This window comes from Vanacampus margaritifer, chromosome 6 (genome assembly GCF_051991255.1).
Source record: "Vanacampus margaritifer isolate UIUO_Vmar chromosome 6, RoL_Vmar_1.0, whole genome shotgun sequence".
Classification (NCBI taxonomy): Eukaryota; Metazoa; Chordata; class Actinopteri; order Syngnathiformes; family Syngnathidae; genus Vanacampus; species Vanacampus margaritifer.
The window spans coordinates 14,909,405-14,935,950 of NC_135437.1; the positions used below are offsets into that span (position 1 = coordinate 14,909,405).

A 26,546-nucleotide genomic window follows, 5' to 3' on the forward strand; every position below is an offset into this window, starting at 1 on the left:
AGTATAAAATAATTTAAATAAAATCGATTTTGGGACATTTTAAATCGATTCTGAATCGTACTAAATGAGAATCGTGATTCTTATGAGAATCAATTTTTTGGCACACCTCTCGTGTGGACTTCCTCTATGGTATGCAAAAGAAACACTTCCTATGCACGGTTCAGTTGGATAACTTTTTTATTCATCATTTTAATTTAGTTATTTATTTTATTTTTTAATTAGATACATTTGCATTTTTTAAGATTCCAACAGTGAAGACGATCTTCACTGATGGAAGATATTTTTATTAAGTCTAGTTGGTGTACAAAGTTTGAGAACCACTGCGTGGACATGGTGTGGATCAACATTTGGAAAACCTAAGTTAGAACCTCCGCCAAGGCCAGACAGTCAAATAACACTTGTTAGCCTGAATGTGACACATGATGTGTTGCTTGTTATGTCAGATGGTGGAGACCCCGCTGAGTCTACTCTAGACCGTCCTGAGTCCTGTTTTCACTGCAGCGCTCATACTTACCGTGGCCCCATTTTGTTTACAAAGCTGGTTATTTCACTCAGTGAGACCACAGCTATTCATTTATTCATACCTTGTTGCTTTTCATCTAACAATCCATCCATTTATCAACCCCTCATCGTCCATGTGTCATCCTGCCAGCTCCCAAGCAGTCATTCATCCTTTCAGCCTATCATGCATTGATTCAACCAATCTTAAATTATCCATTCACAATCAATTCAACTTTTCACCAATCCGTTTAATCTATCATTCCATCATTCATTTATTTAGCCGTCCACCTGTCAACTTTGCATTCATCCAACAACCTTGAATCCATTGAACCGGTTCTCCAGCCAATCGTCCATTTAGTCGGCCATCCATCCAACCATTCATTCATCCTGCATTTTTAATCCATCTACCAACCTCCCAATCAACCATCAATACATTATCCATCCATGCAACCAACCACCCGTCTATTCATCCATTGCGCCATCCAAACAATTGAGTCATTCATGAAAACATTAATTTGTTCATTCATCCGACCAACCATTCATCATCCATCCTGCCATTTATTCCTCCATTTATTCCTCTACCTGTCCAGTGTTTATCTGTCTATCCATTCATTCAAACCTATTCTTACCCAAAAGACAATTCATATTTCAAATGTTAGCAAAAACGTGACCTGTACAGCTAATATAGATTTTTAAAGGAATGAATTATAGCAAATATAATTGATCGCAATGGTAATTTTTCTACATTACTGTTTGTTGACAAAATGGAACATCTGGTGGTGGACCCGTCCAGAATACATTTCAGTTCTTTACAGTCAGATTCCTTCTGATGATCTCCACTAGGGCCCGACCGATTAATCGGCCGCCGATTATAATCGGCCAATTATTGGCCTTAAAACATCTGTCAAAACAATCTGTCAATTGGGCCAAATGTTTGATTATTTTCCCCTTAAAACGTTGTTGAAGAAAACTGAAGTTTCCAACGCTGTAAAAGTATCCTGAATGCACCATTTTGCTTGCGTAGCATTAGCAACTAGCAAGTGTGTAGCGTATGTTATTCTGGCTATTCTGTTGTCCCTAAGCGTCCTAATAGTTGTTTGATGACACCACAGTTGGAGTTAAGTGTAAAACTAAACAGACAATGTTAAGAATTATATCCACTGTATATTTAAATACAAAACATGCTTTGTTTTTAAAACATCGCTAGCCTAGCACTAATGCTAAAACCGAAGGGAGGATCCCATTCAAAAGGTAACAGTAAGTTAGCATTGACTTTGGGAGTGTTTTTCCTTCAAATAACAAATATTCCCCACACAAATGTCACCCAAAGGTGACATAACACTACGCAAAGGCACAAATTCCTCCCAATGTGTGAAAAAGGAGTTATTTTAATAGAATTTAGTCGCAACTTTCTTCTGTACTCACTTTAAATGTGTACACCATGGATGCCTGGCACCACACTGCCCCCAAGAGGCCAAAACCCACAGGAACAGTCAGAATTTGTTCTTACTGTTTTTTCAGTTGCTATTATTTTAGTTAATTCTATTCTTATTTCACTTTTTTAAAATTGTTTTATTTTGTCATTGTCCTTTCAAGGTACATTTAAAGTTGGTATTTCAAGGATTCAAAGACTTTCTTTTCTTAAAATTCAAGGATGAGGTAAGGAATGAACTGTTATCTCATACACTGCCATTGACGGCTAAAGACGTCAAAGTTCCATTTTCATTGGACTGGCAGTAAATTTTTTTTTTATATAGCGCCTTTTTAGCTGTAGTGCCTCACATTCACCCATTCATACACCAGTGGTTGGCTGGGGCAAATCGGGGTCTTGCTCAGGGACGAGCTCTCTACCACTGAGCCACGCCACCCCCAAGTAGATGAAAATACTTGAGAAGTGTAGTGATGATCAGTCTGTGGAGAAAAAGGGCGACTCACGCTTTTCCGTGACTCCTGAGTTAAGCTGATGACGAGGGTGACCGATGAAGCGACACATGTGACGGACGTGCTTTCACAGGACCAGCCCTGGTCACGCATCACATGACTGTACAGTAGGCCGAGGGGGCGGGAGGTCCCAGAACCACTCGGCCACCTTTCTTGTGACTTGACTGTGAGCTTCAGTTGCCGTGGCGACCCGTCGTTTTCGTCCCACACTTTTTTTCTGTACTACTCTTGGGCCGGTGTTTGTTGATTGTCCGCCGGCGGCATGCACCTCAACGTCAAGGAGGAGCACCTGGAGCTGGGCCTGAAGGAATTGGGAGCTGACAATCCAGTTTTTGGGGTGAGTTCACCTTCATGGTGAGCAAAAACGAAACAAAAAGGGATTTCTAAATTTTAGTTGTAGTGTTTGTCCTTCCTTACAGTGTTACAGTAAGCCACTGTGGAATGTGGAATCAACAAAGTGGGTTAAATGTCAATGGGATCGATTGCACTGTGCTTTACTTTGTTGTATATTAGACTCAAAGAACGATTTTCAGACTTTTTGACAGTTTGTCACATACAAACATGGCAAAGCTATGTAGCTTTATTTCATTCTATCAATTTTACAACACTACTACTATTCAATAACAATTATTTTTTATCATAATTCCTAAAAGGACTTCATCACGTAAGGCGTTGAGCCCTTAATATCCTTCAGGGGATTGATTCATCGATCTCCCTCTGAACTTGACCAACAGAGTTTCCTGCTTTTTTGGAGCAAGCAGACAAAATCGACGAGTTAGGAGCTCCAGAAATAGACAAATACTCGCTAAATTGTTACAGGGCTTCAGACTGCCCCTAAAGGGGTGGAATTTTGCCCCTAAAATTGAAAACACTGCACCTGAAAAATGTCATCCACTCGCACCAGTGCAACCAGTAAATTTGCTGATTAAAAAAAAATAAAAAATAAAAAATAAAAAAATAAAAAATATATATATATTTTTTTTAAATAATTACTGTTGTTAAGTATTTTTCATTACTGTCAAGCATTTACTCCACACATTTATCAATAATATAGTGAAAATGAGTGGGATGAATATTTACCTTTGCAAGTCAATTTATAGTGTTTTCCCCTAAATTTTCTGCTTGTGCTGATAAAATTTCAGGTTAGAAGCTACTGTGTTCCTTAAAAAAAAAAAGTTAGTTTGGAGCCTTGTGTTTGTAGACTGACGATGCACTTTGTTTGTTGCTTTTTCTGATTTTTTGGTGCATCTTGTAATGATAAAGAGTAAGTCCAAATTTCATGTTGTTGTATTAAACAATGTTTGGGGGCTGAATCCCCCCCCCCCCCCAAAAAAAAAATAAAGTCCCTTTGCTCAACATTGTTTTAGAGTGAGTTTTCAAACTTTGCCGCCATGTCCCGCCCACACGCAACTACGAAAACGCTTCTTTGAAATTTAGTGTTGTCCACCTCCAAATTGGTAGCAGTGGAACCAAATCTCTAGGGTGAGTTCATTTTGAAAGACCCATAGAAATTGTATACTACAATTGTTGCTTCAACTCAAATGAGAGACATCCTGAGTCTTTTCAGGCATGGCTTCTTGAGACATTTTTGAGTGTATACTCATCATAGACGTCACCACCAAATTTCATGTCGCTAAGTGACATTAGCTTCGGGGCAAAATTTTCAAAAATGTACTTGGCGCATGTTGAAAATGTTGAGTAGAGAACATAAAATAGTCATACATCTGCAAAATGTTGGTATTCATGGTAAAAAAAAGAAAAGAAAAAGAAAATTTAAAAAAGTAAGAAAACAACTGTTCCCATTTTATTGATGTAACAAAGTTCATTTCAGGAGTTACAACTCTTAAAACCTTTATACCTTTACTCCCACTCAGTTTGACTGACCTTTCAAAATGAAGAGTAAGCATGTCTCTTTAGCTCATTTGTGGAACTCACAAAAGCAGTTTTTTTTTCTTTTTGGGGGGGGGGGCACAAATGATCGTTGCACATTTGTACACAGTCTGGCCTTTACAATTTGGACAAAGATGTACAAAAAAAGTGTTGCATTCATTGCAATCGGACATTTAAGTTCTCGATCGTAAATGTCAAATTCGTCGCTGCAAATTGGGGTGGCAGCAGGGGTGGCAAGGCTTTCTTTTAGGGTGGCATCTGCCACCCCATGCCACCCTGGTAGGTCCGCCCATGCATGCAACTATGTTTTTAAGAAAATCATGGCTCCCAAAATGAATATGAAAAAAGTAGACAACTGACCTTTGAAAGAATTTGAGTGTACAATACACATCTGTCTCTTGGAAGTGTGTGATTCAGAATAGTGGCATGAAGAGACTCCGACATCTTTGCCATCCTCAACGCACATGGCCCACATGCTTGTTTCTTCCTGAAACAAAAACATTGAAACCATTTGACTTACTATAGAGCTTACCTCACATAGCTTTGTTTTTCTACAGCATAATAAAACTTTTTCGGTTGCATGAATAAATAGATGACATGGTTTATGTGATCAGCAGCACAAAAAATCAATGGCATTGTGCACGTGGGCCAATATGTCATAAAGCCTACAGGTTTGTTTACGGGCCGAGCGCTGTGGCTTGCACCGTCACGGACTGCCTCAGCTAGCACGAGTGGGGTGATTTTGACAAAACAAACAGCCCTAAGCACATATACTACTCAGTTACTCCCCTGGATTCATTTATGGACGAACCACTCCTACGTTAGTCATCCCAGTGGTTTATTTTGTACTAAAATAAATATATTACTGACAGTTCACGATATTACTTAGAATGTACACCCAGAGGTTCAACTTCTGTACACTTGGTATTTTTGAACATGTTACCAAGAGCTAAATTGGAGTCAAATGAAATGATGAACTTGTATAAGACACTGCATCTTTTAAAATAAAAATGTGCCATCACATGCAAGCGCGATAACGTGCGACGTCAACTGAAACCAAACAATTAGCGCAAGCGAAGAAATCAGTTTTTTTCAGCCCCCTAACATTTTTATACTTCCCTAATTGTTTGTCGGCAATCGGTTCCAGGCTCAGCCTCAAACCATCGCCACCATCAAACCTTTAATGTCCCCATAGGCCCCCTCATCACTTTTGCAAAGTCTTACAAACATTTGATCATTCTTAAGAATCATACAAGTATAAAAAATACATTAACGGCAGTTCATAGAATTTCTTTTACAATATGAATCTTTCATAGCACACTGTAAAATACACACTATGTATCAGACATAAGACACAGCACATTCCACACACTCTGGTGGTCGTGTTCACAACAAACCAGCTAAATCCAAAGAAATCCAATCGGCACGGCAAATGTCAGATGGACAAGACCACTTTTGTTCACTATGGGTTTCACTTAGCAAAGTCATCCAATCCATCCATCCATCATCCAATTTGGTTTGAAGCGGACACTTTAGGTTCATTTTGGACATTTCTAATTGGCTAATAGCCAAACATGAAACTTTACTAACAAAATTCACAAACTTGGATTTGACCAAATGTTTCCTTTAGCAAAATGAAGTTTGGTAGGAACGTCTGTCATGAGTAGAACAACAACAAAAAAAAGTCTCAAGGAGCCGAAACGACCCATGAAGTCTGCCATTTTGAATTAAAGCGGACATTCTAGGCTCACTTAAGAGCCAATTTCCAATTGACTTGCTTTAAATCATGAAACTTTACTGTCTCAACTACTGTACTCAATGTTGTTTTTGAGCTAATGTTTCACTTAGAGACATGAAGTTTGGAAGGAATGTCTGTCATGATGAGTAGACCAACAAAAATTACTCAGGAAGCCTTGCTAAAAAAAACACAGGAAGTCTGCCATTTTGAGTTAAAGCTGGCATTTTAGGTTCACTTTGGACAATAGGCTTGCCACAAAACATTATTAACTCAAGTCCACAAGGTCAGATTTTGACCAGATGTTTCACTTAACATATTACTTATTAGCACAAATCAACATGAAGTTTAGCAGGATTGTTTGTCATGAGTGTAGACCAACAAAAATGTTTCAAAAAGACATGTCTGAAAAGACACAGGAAGCGAGTCATTTACACTTCAAGCAGCCATATTCGGCTCATTTTTGGCCTTTTCAAAAGTGAACTTTGCATAAATACGTTGTTTGAATACTATTACATTTGAAGCTTGTAATACTAGAGAAGTGCTTGATGATCCCATAGTCTGGACGGGCCGTGAAGGCAACACAAACTTTTTTTTTGTAAGCTAAGCGCGTTCGGAGCTGTTGTATTCTGGTGTGGTTACGGCCGACAGTTACTTGCAAATTGTCATTAAAGAGTTATTGTTTGTTCTCCGCTTGGCCTGATTTGTTTGCTACAATACATGTACATTAAAAGAGGCTGCATCAGCGGCACCTAAATGATGGTGAGTAATGACGAGCAATAATAATTTTGTCCGTCCTCATTTTCATTCATGAAATTGGACGACACAACATACGGCCGCATACAGACCCATTTAGCCTCAAAATATAGGACGACACAAAGTAATCAGCCGCTGCCGCACACATGCGTGTACACTCGGTTTACAAAACGCGCGACACTATGGCAGCCAAAATGTCATAACCAAGATAAACATGTTAGACACTCGTCTCAAGGTCTCATGAGACACAAAAAAACCCCCACCAAAATTACGTACACTCATGGCACCAGGCTTTAGTCAGACGTTCCGCCACCCCCCCTTTCCCTCCTTCCGCTCCGTTCAAAGAGCTTTTAAATCGCAGCTTTTCTCGATTACGTAATCGAGTTTTGTCAAACCGCGATTTAATTGCAAATGCAATTCATCCTAATGGAAACCCATTCATCATTCCTTTATTTATTTATTTATGTCACCAACTTTTAAAAATGTAATGGAATCATCAGATAAAGGATAGGCTTTTGCCACAAGATAAAACATGATGACACGGGCATGGGGGAGAATGTGTCGGGTTATCGACTGTGAGCGGAAAATCGGTGAGGTTTTGTCAGGCCAAAGTTTATGACTAGCGCCACATTTGTCTTCTGGAAGAGATTAAAGGAAACGATAGGTGGCATTTGTTGTTGCTTAGTTCCTGCCTGTGTTATGTAATCAACTGTCAACACTTACAAAATAATAGTAATATTGTCACTGATAGGACTGTGCAATTAATCAAAATTCAATTACAATTTCAATTATTATACTCCATAATTAAAAAATTGGCATAATCGTAAAAAAAATAAAAGCTTATTAGTACTAATTTTGAGTTGTTTAAATTTATATATTTGCACCTTTTTTAAATTTTAAAATGACAAATTTAATGAATCTTGTTTGGTCCTAAAGGAACTTGCATAATTAAAGTGTTTCAAATAAATGTATTTGTCTTAGTATTTTTTATATGTTTAAACATTTTCTTGGTTTATAGGCTACCAAAAAACAAATGATTGTCCTAATCGTGATTGCAATTATTAGCAAATTAATCGTGATTACTATTTTTCTTTCTTTCTTCACAATCCAGGAGCCCTAGTCGCTGATATTATGTCTATGCGCTTGTGACGCTGAAGATGCACATGATGCTACTTGGCAAATAATCAATTAACACAACAAAATTTGGTACACACTGGCAAGCGTTTATGCGCCATATATTTGTTATTCTCTCACAGTATAATTTCTACCTTTTTCAACTCTGAATCTGACAGTACACATATTGAAGTTGAAATACACAAATCAGATAATCTTTTTATTTTATGGAGCTATTGTTTTCTGATACGCTTCATTTGGGTAACAGGACTGAAGGTAAAAAGAGTTTAATTTTAGCATCGAATCAGCAAATGCTTGAAATACAGACACATGTCAGTTTGTGTCCAACAAGGTAGTTTGAATTAATGCTTTTAATTGTTTTCATTAAACAACATGCAATCAGTTCAATGTGCAGCACACTTCCAAAAATACAGTTAATTTTATCATGCAATTTACATTTTATTTCTAGAAACACAAATGGCAACGATTTACTGAAATGACACTTTTGAAGAAAAAAATACGAAAATTGTATATTTTATAATAAAAATTTTAACATTAAGGTTTTTTAAAATGGGAGGAAACCCTGCTTTTTTATAATTGTTTTTTTTTTATTTCATTGTTTATTTTCTTTAGTCTTGTTAATTATTATTATTATTTATTAACTTTATTCTTCATTTATAAAAATTCAGATTCTCCTTAAAAACCCAACGTTAGTGCAGTGCAGGCAGGACCACCACCAGATGGCCACATAAAGCCACGAATGACCTTTTGTAGGTTGCACAATGCAAAGCCTTTCCATTACAAAAGTAGCAGATGTGTTTGTTGTCGTTTGAACTGTACCCTAAAGAACTCATGCTTTGAAGACGGCCTTGAACTCTGAATCTCCATAAATCTGCGTGCCTTTGTGACATGAGGCACGCTGGTGGTGACAGCGTATGGGATCACATGCCTAGTGTAGTGATCGATGTGCAACACAGACATCAGCACTCGTGCGTGTATGGAACATAATGTGTATAGAAGAGCATTTGTATAGCTGTACACTGTAGTCAATGATGATATCATGCATATCTGATAAACTAGCTTTTAAAATGATGTTTGCTGCAGTGATGCACAACGTTGTGTTAAAAAGACAGATTTTGCATGAATGAGTAGTAGTGACTGATGCGCAATACAAACTCTGATACTGAGCAGGGGTGATTGATGATCTGGGGGTGAAAATGGGAAGACTTTTTTGGGGGGCTGTAGAGCATGCATTAGTTGTCATATTTATGAATAAAACATGATGACATCCACCACACATATCACAAATATGTCTGCTTGCGCATGGATCAAATTCACAGCACCTTTTACCACAACTTAGACCTGCTCTGAGCTAGTCTAATTTCTAGTCTAATTTCTAGTCTACTTTCTGTCACCAAATTGTCAGGTGTGCTGGCGCTGTCCTGGCAGCGAAAGAAAAACGCCCTCGGTCTGTCAGAACGGCCAGCTAAACACGGTAAACTAGACTTGTCCCGATGAATGAAAATGACGAAGCGACAGTTTTTACGCCGAGTGCTTATGTGCCTGTCTATGCAAATACAGTCCAAAGATTCATGCATATCCGATAAACTAGCTTTTAAACGGCATAGAAGTCCAAGTCGTAGATAAAAAAAAGAAGGCAAAAAGCAGTTAAAAAAAAAAAGCAGTTGCGAAACTTATATATCTCTAGATGTAGAGCAACTTTTTCCAAAGAAAAAAAGTTGCAGTTACATGAATACATTTCCACAAAAATGTCTAAAAGTTAGTAGTTTATTTCTATGAAAAAAAAAAAAAAACATTTTGACAAAGATCTAGATACAGTGGTGCTTTGAATTAATAGGTGCCCCTCCCCATTTTGCAAGTTTTTGAAGTCACGAGTTGAAAAATTAGCTAAATATTTAAATAAAATAATTACATTACCTACTATCTGGGAAGGGCTCCCAAGCCACTTTTTTGATAGGGTGGGGGGTGGCCCCAATGTGCTTAGCCCCCCCCCCCCCCCCGAATGCATGTACAGTAATTATTTACACTTTACAAAAAAACATTATTATTATTCTTTATTTATATACTTATTATTTACTTTCTCTTTACCTGTATATTGTTTTTATACAATTCAGCGTGCTTTCCCTTTATTAAAAGCATGTAACAAAAACACGTGCTGCTTTCTGGGGCACAGGAAAAGATGAATGGCTTTTAAGTTCATTTCAGTAAGGAAAATGTATTTAGACGGAACACATTCAATTCTTAAGTCAAGGTGCCGCTGTAATAGAAAATTTTATTGTGTTTTGCTATCATAATTTTTCCAGGAAAAGTAAAGTCATATTTTTTCAAGAACTTGCGCTATGCAGGTGCCAGGTGGAGATTGCCCAATGGTATCGTTTTTCACCTTCCAGATGCTCCTTAATGATTTGCAACGCGTATCCATTGCTGGCAATGGTGGTCGTGTGGGCATCCAGATGAAGAAAACGCCTAGAATATTTTGCCAACCAAAACATTTTTCTTTATCCTCCCTTGCATCGATGTTTCACCACAGTTTTCAAGTGTTACATGAGGAAGTTAGAGAATTTGTCAGTGACTGTGTTGACAACAAATGGGTAGCCTCGAAACCAGTCAACTTAATAGTTGACCGTGAGTTCAAAAGTCAGAAAGTGCTTGTTAAAAGGATGACCACGCCACGGGAAAGTCAGGTTGAGTAGGAACTCTGGTCCAGATCCGGGATGGATTGATTTTAACTGCGGTCTGTGACAATCTGCTTGCATCGGGAGACCAAGCGATGACAGGGACGCAACAGATCCAGCATGCGGGTGGTTTCAAGTGTCAAATGTAAACATAGGAGATTTAACACAATATTAGGCCTATACGTTTGTACAAAAGAAGGAAGATCAAATAGTCGTTTGATAATTGTAGTTTAACGATAATTATTGCGAAAATGTTCTTGGTTTTCATATTTGTCAGTTAACATCAAACAGGAACTTTTGGGGATCGTTTTTCACGTATTTATTTTGGTATTACTGTAAAAGGAGAAGGAAGGTCGGTTGTTTGAAAATTTTATTTTACTTTACTTTATTACACAATACTTTGGAACCTTTTGTTTACTTTTATCTTGCATTTGACTTTAAACAAAAGCTAAAAACTAATACTAAAACCAATATAAACTTAACTAAAATAAAGCATTTTCACCAAACCGTTTTTACCAAACCTGCTCTAAAAATGAGTAAAACTCACTGATTTTTTAAACAAAGGTCAAAACAAAATAAATAAATAAATAAAAATCCCAAACTACTCTGACCCTGGTCGTAAAAAAAGATTTATTCAGAATCGTGTTTACCTACTGTACATGTTTTCTCCATTATTTCAGTGAAAGATGGCGCAAGGAGAAATAGAGCAAATCCCAGAAGGGGTGGAAAAAAGCAAAACCTGTTTTTAACAACGTCACTGTCATTTTCTTTTTCTAGCAAAGTGGGGGAAATCTGGTCAAATGGGAAAAATGAGATTTAAGTTTAATGCCACGTTGACAAGGCGTGGTAGGATTCAGGCGATATGAGTTTGCCGCTAAGGCAGATATTTATTAAACATTAAACTCCTCATTTAGAGGGGGAAAAAAAAGGCTATAAAATATAAAAGGCGCTCCAAAAGGGAGGAGGTCTAAACTACAAACAAAACAAAATCACTCCTAAACTAAAACTATACTGTGGCTGTACAAAGTTACAAACAAAAGTTCACACAGAAGACAGGACAAGGCTGAGGACAACGACTGTGAATGGCTAGAGTGACTCTGACGAAAACACTTTGGCACAAGACTGGGGAGACGCAGACCATTTAACACGTGAGGATAATGGGAAACAGGTGGACACAATCAGGAATCAGGGTTGTAAACGAAAGGAGTCAGAATTTTCAAAATAAAACAGGAATGACAAGACAGTAAAAGCCCAGACAAGACAACCTCACCGCGGTGTGACACATGTTACCCAGCCCTGGTGTTTCCACGGCAGAGCGACTTGAATGTTTGTACGGTGCCGAGGAAAGCGATCTGTCCCATGTGGCCTCTCTGAACGGGGAGATGACCTCTTTGTGCTTTTTAGACACCCCCTCAGTGCTGCGTATCAGGTAGCCCCTGCTCCTAGTGGTCATAAATATGCCAACACCTACCATCCAGCAGTAAAAAGCACAAGGATACATCACATTTTTTGCTTGGGTTGAATGAAGTTTGTGCAGAGTTTGTTCCTTTGGTATGCATCAGGGTTCCTTATCAGGGTTTTCGGTTTTCACACTGGTAAGCGCATACAAGCCAAAAATAACAAACAGATAAAGGGAAGCTCCGGGTGATAAACCGCAGGTGTGTGAAGTTAATAGAATATTTTTTAATAATGTAAAAGAATAAAATATATAACTATGTGCGCCATCAGACCTCTTTTTGAGGGTCAAGACTTGGTTTTAGAGTTTAGGTTTGAATTGGATTTTGATTGGGGTTAGGGTAAGGGTTAGGCAATGAGTTGTGATGATTAAGATTAGGGTAAGGGGCTAGGATTATATGCATTTTGTCAATGAGATGTCCCCACTAACATACAAAGACAAACGTGTGTGTGTGTCTATGTGCGTATATGTGTGCGTTTGATGCCAGCAGTTAAGACTTGTGAAGGCCAATTTGTTTACATGGAAACACATAAAAGCTGAAATCTGACTGGGATGCCAGCAGTTAAGACTTGTGAAGGCCAATTATGTTTACATGGAAACACATAAAAGCTGAAGTCTGACTGGACTGGATTCCTTTACATTTTCCTCTTGAATGAATCCTATCCAGTCAGATTACAGTTTCTATGTGTTGCCTTGTAAACATAAGGTTTACATGTCAGTTCTTCTGACATGTGTTTGGGCTATCTGAGAAAGCCTTGAAGGCCTTGACTAATTTTTGTTAGCTTGTCTACAAGGTTTTATGTTAGCCTTAGATACACACATCATCATTTGGGGCGCACCAGGGTTCATGGTTGCAGGTCTTACATATTTGGTGCGCACCATAGTCTGCTTATGTGTTGCCCATGGGTCAACCTTTTGGTACGAAATCAGGGTTCACTAGTTTGGTGTGGTAGCAGAGCTGAATTATTTATATGCATGTTTGGTATGCACCAATGTCGGCTTATTTGTTACGCACTGGTTTAGTACGTACCGGGTTTCTGGTTTGGCACCGACCAGGGTTTTCTTATTTGATACGCACCGGGCTTCCAACCGTCGGTGTGCACCAAGGTTTCTCAGTATTTCAATCCAGTCCAGAGAACCAACTTTGAAGTGTGTATACGCCCTTATCATTTAACGCAACGTCTTGTTAAAACCAGAGCGCGAACAGAATGCTCTGTTGTGACATAAAGATGAGAACAAAAACGACAACAAAGACAAGACAACAAAGGCTATCGGATTCAACGTGACAACAAAAGAACCCTTGTGGCTATTTCTGAGAGCATTGTGCTAGTAGAGCGGTGTCTCACTGGACGTCATGCTACGTGGTGGCGAGGTTAGGTATCAAAGGCACCTTTGTGGAGAGCAGAAACGTGCTGACACGGCAAAAAAAAATGGAACATGAATTGGTCTTCATGTTTGACATGAAACCCAATCAAGCGTCTGTCAACCGACTCACAGCTGGAAGCGGCCGTCAAGCAACCATACAGAAGAAGGAAAGCTCAACAGTCGGTTGGCATTTGGAGATTGCTTGAGTACACAATAAATACTCTGACATTTTTTTTGTTATCTTGCGCCTCACAGTATTTTTTTTTCATGTCCATTTGTGCATAATTCAATCCTAAAACTAAACGAGGAGTTCTAAAAATCACTCAAATTGAGGCTTTAACGGGAGTAGTCAAGACTAAAAAGGCAATCGAGGCTCCGGAAAAAACCTCAAAGATAATCAAGGCTAACCTTAGCTGCTCTTTCCAACGAGATTGGTGATTTAGTATTTTCAGTGTTTTCATCATGCCAATGTATTAAGTCCATCTGTTTATCAAGAGGCCGACGTATTACCTTTTAAGTGCTTCTGTCTTTTTTCAAGTGCACTAAACCTTTGCAGTGGATATCAAGCATCTATGCATACCTGTTCGAATGCCACGTTTTTGTGATATAAAAAAAGTTTGACCAAGATCAATCATTTCAAAACTTTTTCTACCAAGGCTAATGTAGCCTACAACATGTAGAACTATTGTGAACGGCGCACTTCAGTTCCAGCTGGGGAAAAAAAGCCCAAAAAACAATAGGCGTGGCGTTTAATTTAAAAAAAAAAAAAATTCAGATAATAAAAAAAATAACTAAATTAAAATATGCCATATAACAAATGCTTGCTATGTTTTTTTATTTTTCTAAAATAACTTATCAACAAATACTATATTTATTATTGATTAACAAACAATAAATGCAATTATAAAACTAAATGTAAATATTCATGTCATAACTGCTTTTGTTTAAATTTGTAAATCAATTAACATTTTTAACCCATTCAATTTGATTATCTAAAACACACAGAAACAAAAAAATTGTCTGTCAATCTGTCCGTCCGTCCATCTATCCATCTATCCCATAGTTTCAAACAAATAAACAAAAACAAATCTCAGAACAATGTGCAAGTCCAAGGAACCCGATCAGTTGCTCAAACGAATTACAACATTTTATCCATTCACCCCCTTCAAACAAACTAACACACCTATGCTCAGTGGCATGTGAAGCACAGTTGACAGTTGACACAAATGTTGCCCCCTAAAAAAAAATGCAGGTGCAGATGGAAGAGGGGGATGCCCCGTTCCCCCCTGCGCTTTGCATTTAAAACTTTTAAAAGGTCAAAGCACTAATCAGAGGCATTTGAAGGTATATAAGGTCTCAAATAAACGCCTCAAAATGCCCATGCATTTTTTTTTTTGTCTGTCTGGACGTATTATGTTGCACCCCCCACCTTCTTCAATCCAAAAGGAACAACCTGGAAGCAGATGTTTTTTCATCTCTGTTGTTGGAACACAGTAAAGTTGCTTTTGCACCTTTTTTTCTAATACCAGTGAATTTGAGGAAAAAACAGTAATACTTTAAGGCAGAAGTGCTATTAGTCTTGATAAAAAAAAGTAATCTTTTTCGAGAGAAAGAAACGCTTAGCTGGCCACTTCCGTTGCACATAAAATGAATAGATTTATTGCTTGGCAAGCTGGCATTGCATTGTTTGTTTGCAAAGCTCTCCAAAGGCACATGGGAGACACGGTAACCCGGACCCCCGCCCCAGCCCTAACCCTAACCTGAAGACACTGCACTGGTTTTCATTTGCTCACAGACCACAAGACAGTTTCAGTTAAATTGACCTTGGGTGCAATGACGATGGCCTCCATGCACTAATGCAAGCCATGCTGAGTCACACTTTCATCTCTGGCCCGTAACTCAAAGTGAAATGCCCGCAAATTGTGCTAAACCGCATGTCAAACATGATTGTTTTGTACTTAAATCTGCTACTCCTGAAACACATGGTGGCGGTCATTTGTTTGCACTGCCTAGCATTTGCCAACGCTGCAGGAATCATCTTATAAAAATGAGTTTTGCTCTTTCCAAAGCAACAGGGGGTGCCACAAACACAAAGCCAACTTACCCATGCTCACGTTGGGTGATCTGGCCTTACGATAAAATCCTGAATTTTATTGCTTGGTGGTTTTTCATACCCTCAGGGATTTGTTTCTATTGATATAAAAAAAAGCTTTGAAACTTTTTTTCCAGCAAATTTTCAACTTCCTCAGAAATAATTGATTTTTTTTGTCTTTATTGATGCAGCGGATCCTTACGAATACCTTATGAGTTCTTCAAGTTAATAATATGTGGGTGGTTGTTGATGACAAAATCACCACCACATATTAACAGAAGCCCAGAGGTGTTGATTGAGAAGGATTTCATGTATATCCAGTGTATAAGAAGTGTTTATTTCCGAGTGAAAATTTGAGACCCCACTTTTAACTGAATCAAAAATGAATGTGAATCATTAATCAAATCGGGCCCTTCTGAATCAAATCGAATCAATTTGGGAAATCTAAATCGATACCTAGCCCTAATCAATACCCCTTTTAAAAAAAATTAGGGTCAGTCAGGGGAAAAATGTTTTTGTAATACACTTTAATGCAAAATTAAAATGAATCCAATTAGTCGATTAATCGACTGAATAATCAATAGATTAATCGATTCTAAGAATATTCGATAGTGACAGCACTAATGGGCTCTTTGCACAAATCCACTACTTCCTGAACTCAATACAACTCCTTCCTTTCCTGTCTTTCTTTTTTTTTTTTCACAGAAGAGCTCAGTATTGTTCATTCGATTTGACATCATCATTGCTCTCCTTTTTCTTTTTTTCTTTTTAAAAAACAACAAATCAATTAAAAAATTTTTAATAAATGTTTTTTTTTTTTTTAAATACATATACATATATATATACATATACACACATATATATATATATATACTTTTTTTTTGTATGTGGGTGAGTATGTGTATGTGCGTGTGTGTGTGTGTGTGCGTGCGTGCGTGCGAGCGTGTGTGTATTCATCAGTTCACCTAAAGCCCATTAAAAAAAATCCCATACTAATAATATAATATAATAATAAATTGCCAAATACAGTCTTTCATGATTGGACAAATTGATTAATCCAGGTGTGTCTAGCCATTGTCGCCGTGGTTACTGAGGTCAGGCACCTACCTGGGTTAATCAATTTTTCCAATCATGAAAGACAGGATATGAAGGAATGGTACTGAGTTCAGGAAGTAGTGGATTTGTGCAAAGAACCCATTAACATCATATAAATGAGCACGATTAGGCAGTTATTTTCATACCGACTGACACCTTGCACAATACAAACGATTATCCACGTGACAAGAACTGACCTCAAAGCGGCACATGTGAATTGAGTAGTCACCTAAAAAATGACCCCGGTCTTGATTGAAGACATAAAGTAGGAAACTAGGTGTATGGGGAGTCTCTGACCTACGCGTATGAACAGATTCCATACATACAGTATATCATTAAATCCACAGCAAAATATAGTCAAGGTGGAAGGTGAGGAGGACTACCCGGACTGAAAAAACATTTGTGGTATGTGTGAGTGTGTGTGGTGGGAGTCTGCCATAGCCCCCCTTCTTGCGCATGCCACAAATCAAAATGAATTTCAGCGCATATGCTCAGTATTTGCTTCTCAGTGGAGCCAAACGGCACTGACGGCATTCAATTACACACACCAAGGTTTAAACCTAAATAAAACCTTCTGCTGTGTTGTCCTTGTCGGGTGGGATTCGCGTGTGTTCGATGTAGCATGAGCATTGCTTCTAGTTTGTTTATTGTTGTTTTTTTACAACCACTAGGTACTGCCGAGGTACCGTTAAACGTGTAAACGATGTGAAAAAATTGTGTTTATTATTAGGCCCACCTTCGATTTTTGTTGTTTAGAGTTAATCACGGGATTTGACAGTAGTTTGATGATGCGGTTCTTTCAAAGGGTAAAGATGCTGACGAACAGCCAGCGGTGGACGTGGAGGCCCGGCAGGAGAGCGCTGACTCGGCCGCCGACCTTGTCTATGCTCTTAATGACCGCCCGCCCTGGTACCTCTGCATTCTGCTCGGATTCCAGGTAAATTAACCTTGTGCTGTTTTTTTTATTTCCACACAAGTTTTCGGAAAATGTCTGTTTAGCTTGTGTTGAAAGGCTAAACACAGTGATGGACAAGGTTACATACAGCTCGTGAAGAACTACTGACAGACTATAAATGACCAACCATCTGCCTATAGGGTGTCCTTGGCAAACGACCATTGTGAACTGAGTACCTCCTGTAATTTACTCGCTAAAGCAACTAACTGACCAATTACTAGGTCCTCAGTTTATGATGGTCCTGACATACAAATTTTCAAAGTTTACGAAAGGCGGGATGGCTGAATTACTAACAAAACTACGTTACTGATTGACATACCATAACATACCAACCGATCATCCTACCAGGGTAGTTGTTTTACATGTTTTTACTTTTTAACAAATTGATTATAATTATGACTTGACTACCACGTAGCGTAAGTTACTAATAATCTGCAACACATTCTGACTTTATGTACTTTAGGTTACATTGCTAACGTATGCATTGAACCCTTGTCTTAAATCGAGGAACCCTTGTCTTAAACCGAGGACCTCTGTATCTTTAATCGTGTGTGTCAAAACTCATGAATTTGTCCGGCACAAAACAAGGAAACATCAAACAATAGGTTACTGATAATAAAATGTTAGATGGTAGTATGACTATCACTTGTAATCTATTCGTAACAAGTTATTTTAGTGTTCTTGATGTTAAATGTCTAACGATTAATTATGGCTGAGCTTGGGTTTACATTAGAGGTGCGCCCAAAAATTCGATTCTGGCATCGATTCTCATAAGAATTGCGATTCTCCTTTAGTACGATTCAGAATCGATTTTAAATGTCCCAACATTGATTTTATTTAAATTATTTTATACTGCCTTGCCCTTGTTTGTATGTGCCTTTATTGGGAGCGCTGTTCATGTTGTAAACATTTTGGCCACTTAGGGGCAGTGTGGTTCCGCTCGTTCTGTTACACTGTTAAGTTGTAGCCACATTAGAGAGTAGAAGGAAAAAGTCATGATCAAATTGTGGCAATAAAAGTTATGCAGCGTAGGAAGAGCATATGCCGGTGAGTAATGTTAAGATGCTACTCTGTATACATTCCTGAAACGTTTTGTATGAATAGCCGTTATTTTGAGTGATAAAAATGTGGCGAGTAGCATGCTAATTAACATTAGCGAGTCAGACTGGAGTAGATCATGACGATTCTATGTACATCTATAAATTGCAGCAGAAATAATTGTCAATCAAATCATTTTGAAACAAAAATCTGAATCGAATCGTGAGCCAGTCAAAGATTCCCACCCCTAGTTTACATCATACTCAACAATGGTTTGAAGTGAATTTCTGTCAAGACTGAATACTTTCTTTTGATGTGATCAAATGCAGCTGGTGACCTTGTGGCTAATTGATTGGCATGGCATAGCTGCCCACCCTGCTTGGTTTGAACGTAAACATCTTCTGGCGGCATTCTTTTCACACAGAAAGCTTTTAGTAACTCGAGCACAGCTGCGTAATAAATTAAGTAAAAACAAATGACACGGGATTTTAATATTCAAGTGGAAATCAAATAAAAATTTCTTTGCAATAACATGTTCTATTTTCGTGTCGCATTCACTCACCAATTAGCTGGCTAGATGAGTGGACCTGACCGATATGTCGCTTACGGTCCTGAATATATACTAACTCAGTCTGGTTTTGTCAGTACAGGCATGGTGGGCTGACTGAACACATAAAATGAAAAAAATATGGCTGCCCAAGTAGATGCTGTGTTAGATTTAAGTAAGCAGTATCATAAAAGTAAGATATGTACATTTACAATCTAACAGGACGTTTTGACATCTTAGGTTGAGGTCACTAATGATAAAAGGGGCTTGCACCGATGACGAATGGAAGTTGAAGGAAACTGATCACACCGCAACACTTTCTGCCCCAAAGCAAGTTTAACTTAGCTGCATGTCATTTGGTAAGTATGTTTGCAAAAATGTCTCAGGGAGTTCCGGAAGAAAATCTACAGGCCTTTTCGGTTAGAAGGAGCTATTTTTAGACATCTTCAAAAGACGAAACTTCTTACAATTTACTTTGTCTCATTGCTACTAAATTATAACCATGTTTATTACACTGATGATGGGTGATGCTAAATATAGAAGAAGACAGGCTTGGAGGGTTTCTATTTTCCAAAACTTGACTGAAATGATGAGTTGCAAGTCATGCATCGGTTAGCGGTATTGTTTTAGCATTGTTACTGCCAACAGTAATCTCATTTGTTCCCATTAAAGAGCTTGTTGCTATCTTGCCACTTGTCCTGATTCATTCTGCAACAGTTCAATACGTCACATATAATGAAATATGAGTGATTCCACCCAAATATCCCTCAGTACCAATACATGCGACGATATGTGATTCGGCGTTCGTTTTTAACAGTCAATTTGCTTCTTTTTTTCGAGTCACCAAGCACAGCCATACTCATGATAGACATGTCAGTCAAAAACTGGTTTTTGAAAGCTTACATTTTGAGAATCATAATTATCACCAGGAAATTGGTAAAATGTCCCAAAAATGCAGTCCTACCGCATCAGGCATCGCTGGCTTGCTCACAGTGAGAGACTCGAATACATATATCGCGATTGTCATCCTTTTAATAAGGTTGGTCAGAGATCACTGGAATGGCGATACCGCCCTAAGGCTCTCGGTGGCGAACATTACCTCCCAGGAGGCTTCGTCCGTCATCAAACTGACATCCCCGTGCCGACCTGCTGTTCAGGCATTCAAATAAAAAACACCATAAATCTGTATAATTTAAAGTGGAATGTCACGAAAACAATATTTGTAAAACAGTGGGATCGTCCACAGGGGTCAAAATGGAAGGTAAATATCCCGGCGAGAGACGGCATGTGTTTGACTTTGAATGGCCTGTTGCGTCAGCGTGGTGCGAACACAGAACATTGGCTGCGTGAGGAAGTTTCAAGCTTGTTATGACGATAGGAACTGGCTGTGCCTTTGAGGTACGATGTCAGCTTGGCCTTCATTTCAACCACCTGCACTTAATCAGCCAGGGAACGGGAAGGACAGGGTAAGCCAGGGAAGTTTTGAAAAAAGTACAAGACGGAGACTATTCGAATGAAACACCAAAAAGATGTTCCCAGTGTGTCAATCTTCATAAGAATTGCAATTCATAAGAAATTGGTAGAAATTCGCCAAAAAGGAGAGTCATGCTGCTTACTGCCAAACTGCTTGTGTTTTCGTGCTGACTACTTTCTTCAAAACACTAGTGACAAAAGACTGCAAGTAGCGCTGCAGTCGTTCATTTAAGTATGACTGATAGGTAATTTCACGACATATGAGTAAATCCCACATTGATGGAATATAGATTTGTTTTTGTAAATTTAACACAGCTAGCGCTGACATCATTACCTGCAAGCCAAAGAGCTCACGGAGAGTTTGAGCATGAAAAAAAGTCGCTACTTATTCACACGTCTGACATTTTTGCACCGGGTGGTTATAAAGTCTTACCACACGGCAGAAATATTCTTGTCGGCAGGCTTTCCTCATCAAACCTCATCATATGTGACAAGCAATTATGGTTCTCTTCATGCTTTGTGGTTTTTAAGTACCTTAACTCAGTCACTGTGCTCCTTTCATGTGTGTTTTACTGATCACATAAAACCGTTAATTGAAAAAAGTACACGGTGAGGCGGACAGTACTTTGCCACTTTGTTGCCGTTCTTGAGACCTAGATCGCTGCTATTAAAATTCACATTTTGATATTAAAATGTGTGTTTTGCGCAGCACTTAGAAATGATATGTTCTAAAATGCAATGGTCCTTCAGGATAAATATTATGCACGAGAAAAGAATGCTGATATAATTATTTTTAATTTAAACAGTTTTGATTTCTGTCTGGCATGCCACTCTTTTGGCTCGTAAATGAGTAAAACTGACTATGTCAGAACCTCTGAGCTCATCAGCCATAAATATCTCGTCACATCACTGAAAAGGCCAACATTTGCCCTCTTTTTTAAAATTGATTCTAAAACTTGCAATTCAGTTTTGTTTGGTCAGACACAAAAGCAAATTTGTCCACTTCATGTTTCTTCTTCCTAAAATACATCAATTTTAAAAGTGTCTTCACCTTTTATAAAGCTGGGAACTGCAAAAGTTATTTGTTACTAGTGTTAACATTATTAACATTTTTACTTCTTTATTTTATATTTTAACCATGTTGAATTTAGTTATAGATGTGTAGAGCAGGTGAAATAATGTTAAACTCAATATAACTCGACCTTAACCTATCTGTTATCTTGTTTTTGTCTAAATTCCCTTTCCAGTGTCTTACTTGAGAAAGCACACACACACACACACACACACACACACACACACGCACACACACACACACACACACACACACACACACGCTGTTCCCACTACTACAGGAGCTGTCAAGTTCAATCTGACATATTGAGATTCTGTTTTGGGAAAAAAGTACAAACTGGCACACTGAGAATCTGTTATGTCTAAAAAGTGTAGAAAGTGCAAGCTGGCATATTGAGATTCTGTTTTGTTCCCACATGAAAGATCAAAATAGCATATTGTGAGAACCAATATGTTTTTCTTATTCGATGGGAGGAGAAGAGGCGTTTTTCTTTCAAACTCGGATTGTAATAAAGGGCTGTCTCTCAGGGGGGGAGGCACGCACTCTTGGATGGCACTCTTTACGTGATATTCAACTGTGTGACCGGAGATCTCTGTAATAAATCATCCTTGCAAGGACCCTTTTCACAAAGAAGGCTCATCTTCAATTTTTTGGATACGCAAAAGATTACAAATGATATCTTACGCCATCAATAGTCCTTTTTAAAATAAAATGAATCATTGTTGAACAGTTTTCATTCACCTCTAAATTTTAAAGCTAGTAATTTATCAATCGGTTGTGTTTCTGTAATAATATGAGGCGATTATATATTTATATGGTCAGTGACAAAAATAAGTTTGACAGCATAAACTAAGCCGCATGCCCCACTGTGCTGTTAGTCAATCTCAGCCTGATTCTGTATAAAAACATTCTGGGCTGGTAACGTGTACAGCTATTTGAACAGTTTGTGCTGTTTGTGTACAAACAATAAGGCGCTATGGCAACACAACAAACCTTGTGAAACACCTCAGGTGTTGAAGAAGGTATATTAAAAATCCATACTTTTGCGTGTCCAATAAATCAAATTATGGGATAAGAAATGAACAGAGTTCCTGCGCAGGATGATTTATTCCGGAGATCTCCGTTACATCATTGAATCAAACTCCAACAGTTTCAGATCAATAATGCCACTCCTCTTTCGAAGAGCCCACACTTTATTACAATCACATCGCAAGAACAGTGTCTCCAACACCGCCCCTCATGAATAAGTAAATGTGTTATATAATGGAAAAATACAGGTTGAAAAACAGAGTTCTCAGGACACAGATACAGCTGTATTCGTCTCTAGTCAAAATATACTTTCAAGGCACTTCTCAGTACTTTCTCCCATAACAAAATCTCACAAACAAGTTGAACTCAACAGCTCCTAATGTAACATAGTTATATGAGTGTGCGCTCTCTCTCACGAACAGAAATGTGTTTTCGCACAGAGAAGGAACTTCTAGACCAAACAATGGGTCCCACCTTAAGGTCAAATTATACTGAGTTCAAAACTACTTTACCTACTTCACATCTATAAAACATTTCCACATGGTTAATATAAAGAATTAAAATGTTAATAATGTATAACAATGGTTAATATATGAAATAAAGTATTAAAAATGTTATAATATCTTTCAGTGTTAAGACACGGAATATGCTTCTCTTATAACTTTGTTTGGTTTTGCTCATTATCAGATTTCTTCATAGGAGAAGACTCTTAATTGCTACTGCAGGTATTTTATGCTAACGTCTCCTTACATGTTTTTACTGTGTCCCGACTCACAGCTATCAATTCTTACTCAAACAGCTGTCTAACTCACTTCCTGATGGGTTATCTCCCTTTTATACCTCCGTCCATTATCAAATAATCCGGTTGTTGCGAGTACATAAACAAAATATCTTACCAGTTTGCGTCTTGTTCTACTGCTAGAAAAGTCCTCATTGATACTACAAGTCCCATAATGCATCGGTGTGCGTTGTGACGAATGTTGCCGACCCCTCGAGAGCTGACGTCGTTTATTTTCAATTAGGTAATTCCATGAAATGGATAAACATGAGCGTAAGGTTCAAGTTATGTATACATAATAGGCAAATGTGTTACTTGTACTTGTTACTTGTTTGTTTTTGAAAAAGAGCACACAAATGCGGGCTTTTGGCAATGTGGCTACTAAGCATGCGCAGTAAAGCTAGCATGTTCAGGTAAGTTTCTTACATTATTAACTTTTTTTACTTCCAAGTCTTGTCTTTGACGTTGACTTTAACACTAATTAACATGGCAGTGAATGTGTTCTTGATTTAATTGAGTTAAAAGTAGTGGTGGTCCAACAATTAAGGCTTTTTTGTTGTTGTTGTGCACACTATCAGAAGCACTGACTAACTCACAGTCTAAAATTTCTTCCATTAAACTGTATTAAATAATTACAAGCAGTGTATTCTATTCACTTCTCTTCAATTTGAAGTTGAATTGAGGTAAAAGACTTAGCTCAGGGGTGACCAACCCTGGTCCTCGAGAGCCACAATCCAGCCTGTTTTCCATGTTTCTCTCCCCTAACACACCTGGTTCATGATCAGGATCGTTATTAGGCTTCTGCAAAGCTGGCTGATTAGCTGATCATTAGATTCAGCTGCGCTACAGGAGGGAAACATGGAAAACAGGCTGGATTGTGGCTCTCGAGGACCAGGGTTAGCCACCCCTGACTTAGCTGCACATGTCAAGCGCTCCATTTTCTTTGATACAAAAAAAGTTATTATGACTTATTTAAAGATTCAACCTAAACAAAGATGTCCGCTCTGTCGCAGCATTACGTCCTGGCGTTCGGTGGCATCATCGCCATCCCGCTCATCCTGGCTGAGCCGCTCTGCATCGGCGATAACAACGTGGCCAAAAGCCAGCTGATCTGCACCATCTTCTTCGTGTCCGGCCTCAGCACGCTGCTTCAGACGAGTATCGGCGTCAGGTAAACATTTGATGAGATGAAATAAATGAAAACGTACATTTTATTTAACAATTTTTTGGGAAACAAAACAAACCAAAAATGATCAGCCTCTACAGTTTTTAAGCAGCCATTTTGACCAAATTCCAGGGCTCGCAACTAAGGAATTCACCCCTAATCAGCAGCAATCTGAAGCAGGTATTAGCCAGGTATTAGTGGTTGATACTAAATTCTCAAGCTTTTTTGCCTATGCCATGAAATGTGTGTTCATGTGTGTGTGGGTAACAACGTAGCCTTTAAGCTCCACTAACTTTCTCATTGTACTTTCCACCCTTTTTTTTTTTTTACCATTTAGTGGTAATTGTACATCTTCAGTTTCTAGTTTTGCACTATTCATTCTTTGCCGTCATCTTGTGGCATCTACTATATTGTTAATTCCAAATTTTTGGGGTGGGCAGCAATCAATCACTTGCAGATTTTTGCTATTCACGACAGGTACCACACCTACAAATAGTGGGCTAACAGTTTACATTTAAAAGTTTGCAGATGAAAATCCTATACACATTATAATGATTTTGACTGAATCAATGAAATGCCTAAATTAGCCATTAAACTGGATTATGTTCAGTTCAAAACTTCAGAACAAAATGTAAAAGGAACACAAAGCTTTGATGACATTTTGAGGGTGGCTGGTTATCTCTGATGTCAACCAATTACGCCTCAGTGTTTCACACATTTTGGTGAGAACTGAACACACACACACACACACACACACACACACACACACACACACACACACATACAAACTTTCTTTAACTTCACGTCCAGACATATTTCTTAAGTCAGGCTCACGCGCTCCCTCCCTCCTGCGCCATCATCATAAATAAGACGTTCAATGTGTACGCAGCTTAGCGCGTATAGCTCATGTGTGTATAGAACACCCGGGAGCCATTAAGCACAACCGCGGGGGAGTGAGGAGATGATGATGATGATGGTGATGCATCCATCTTTATGAGTACGCCGCTGCCTCCCACACAATTGAGTTGTACGTGCACCGTACTGAAAAACCTGAGCAAATAATGGAGGCTTTTGTCTGAGGTGCCAGCCCACGCAGGCCGCAGGAAGACAAAACACAACATAAATGCAGATCCTGACAAACACTTTGGTCACATCTAATCTTTATTTACTTTGCATCGTTTACACATTTGCAATGGGCTCGAAGACAAACTGCCTCTTGTTAAGGTGGAAAAATGGGTACAGTTGACATACATTTTTTTCCTGTAATGCATTCCTAGGAATTAATCAGTTAAAGGGGGGGGGGGGGGGGGGGGTGAGACCAAATTTTATTGCACTTTTCTATACCTACACAGCAATTTCTGCCACACCGTTAGACTGTCTTCCTTTACAGCCACAAATATCTTCTTTAAATTTCTTGTGAATTGTATGCACACTCATGTTTCTAGCAACGAGAGGCGCAAGTTAGACCTTTGCATGTTTATTTAGCGGTATTATTTTTCCCTGGACCAACAAAATACAGGCATATTTTTTTATATATATTTTTTGTCCATATTTAGATAGCATTTTTTTGTCATACATCTAGTTAGGAAGTGCATGGTCTGATGTTGAAAAATTGCTTTGGTCCAAACCCCATCTGGCTTCTTTTGTAATTGTATCTGATGGATGGTTGAAACATAATTGGAGTGAAACGTATCATAATTAGGGAACAGAATACAATCATACTTCACATGGTGGATAAAAAATTGTAATTTTGAGGTTAAAATATGCGTGACTCATGACATGGAAATGCAGATCAGCTTCACCACATTTCTGTCTTCTCTTGTAAATTAAATGTTGTTCTGATTGACTA

At 38.4% G+C, this 26,546-nt stretch overlaps 1 protein-coding gene and 1 long non-coding RNA gene across 3 annotated transcripts in view; one reads left to right on the forward strand and one right to left on the reverse strand.

Annotated features, from left to right (window-relative positions):
• The window catches only part of LOC144053394 (solute carrier family 23 member 1), a 71,831-nt gene that overhangs the window by 9,625 nt on the left and 35,660 nt on the right, over positions 1 to 26,546 (forward strand). The window contains exons 1-3 of one of the 2 annotated variants that reach the window (XM_077567802.1): positions 2,385 to 2,779; positions 17,446 to 17,577; positions 24,546 to 24,703. In XM_077567802.1, coding sequence (XP_077423928.1) covers positions 2,705 to 2,779; positions 17,446 to 17,577; positions 24,546 to 24,703 — 365 coding nt within the window. In that variant the 5' untranslated portion in view covers positions 2,385 to 2,704. Of the gene's footprint in view, positions 1 to 2,384; positions 2,780 to 17,445; positions 17,578 to 24,545; positions 24,704 to 26,546 lie in introns of those variants that run through there. The other variant, XM_077567803.1, reaches the window with a different exon arrangement.
• On the reverse strand, positions 2,298 to 23,697 carry LOC144053396 (uncharacterized). Its single transcript, XR_013294411.1, has 3 exons — positions 23,651 to 23,697; positions 4,693 to 4,819; positions 2,298 to 2,759 (listed from the first exon to the last, which is right to left on the reverse strand). It is a non-coding gene; the product is annotated as an uncharacterized LOC144053396 (long non-coding RNA).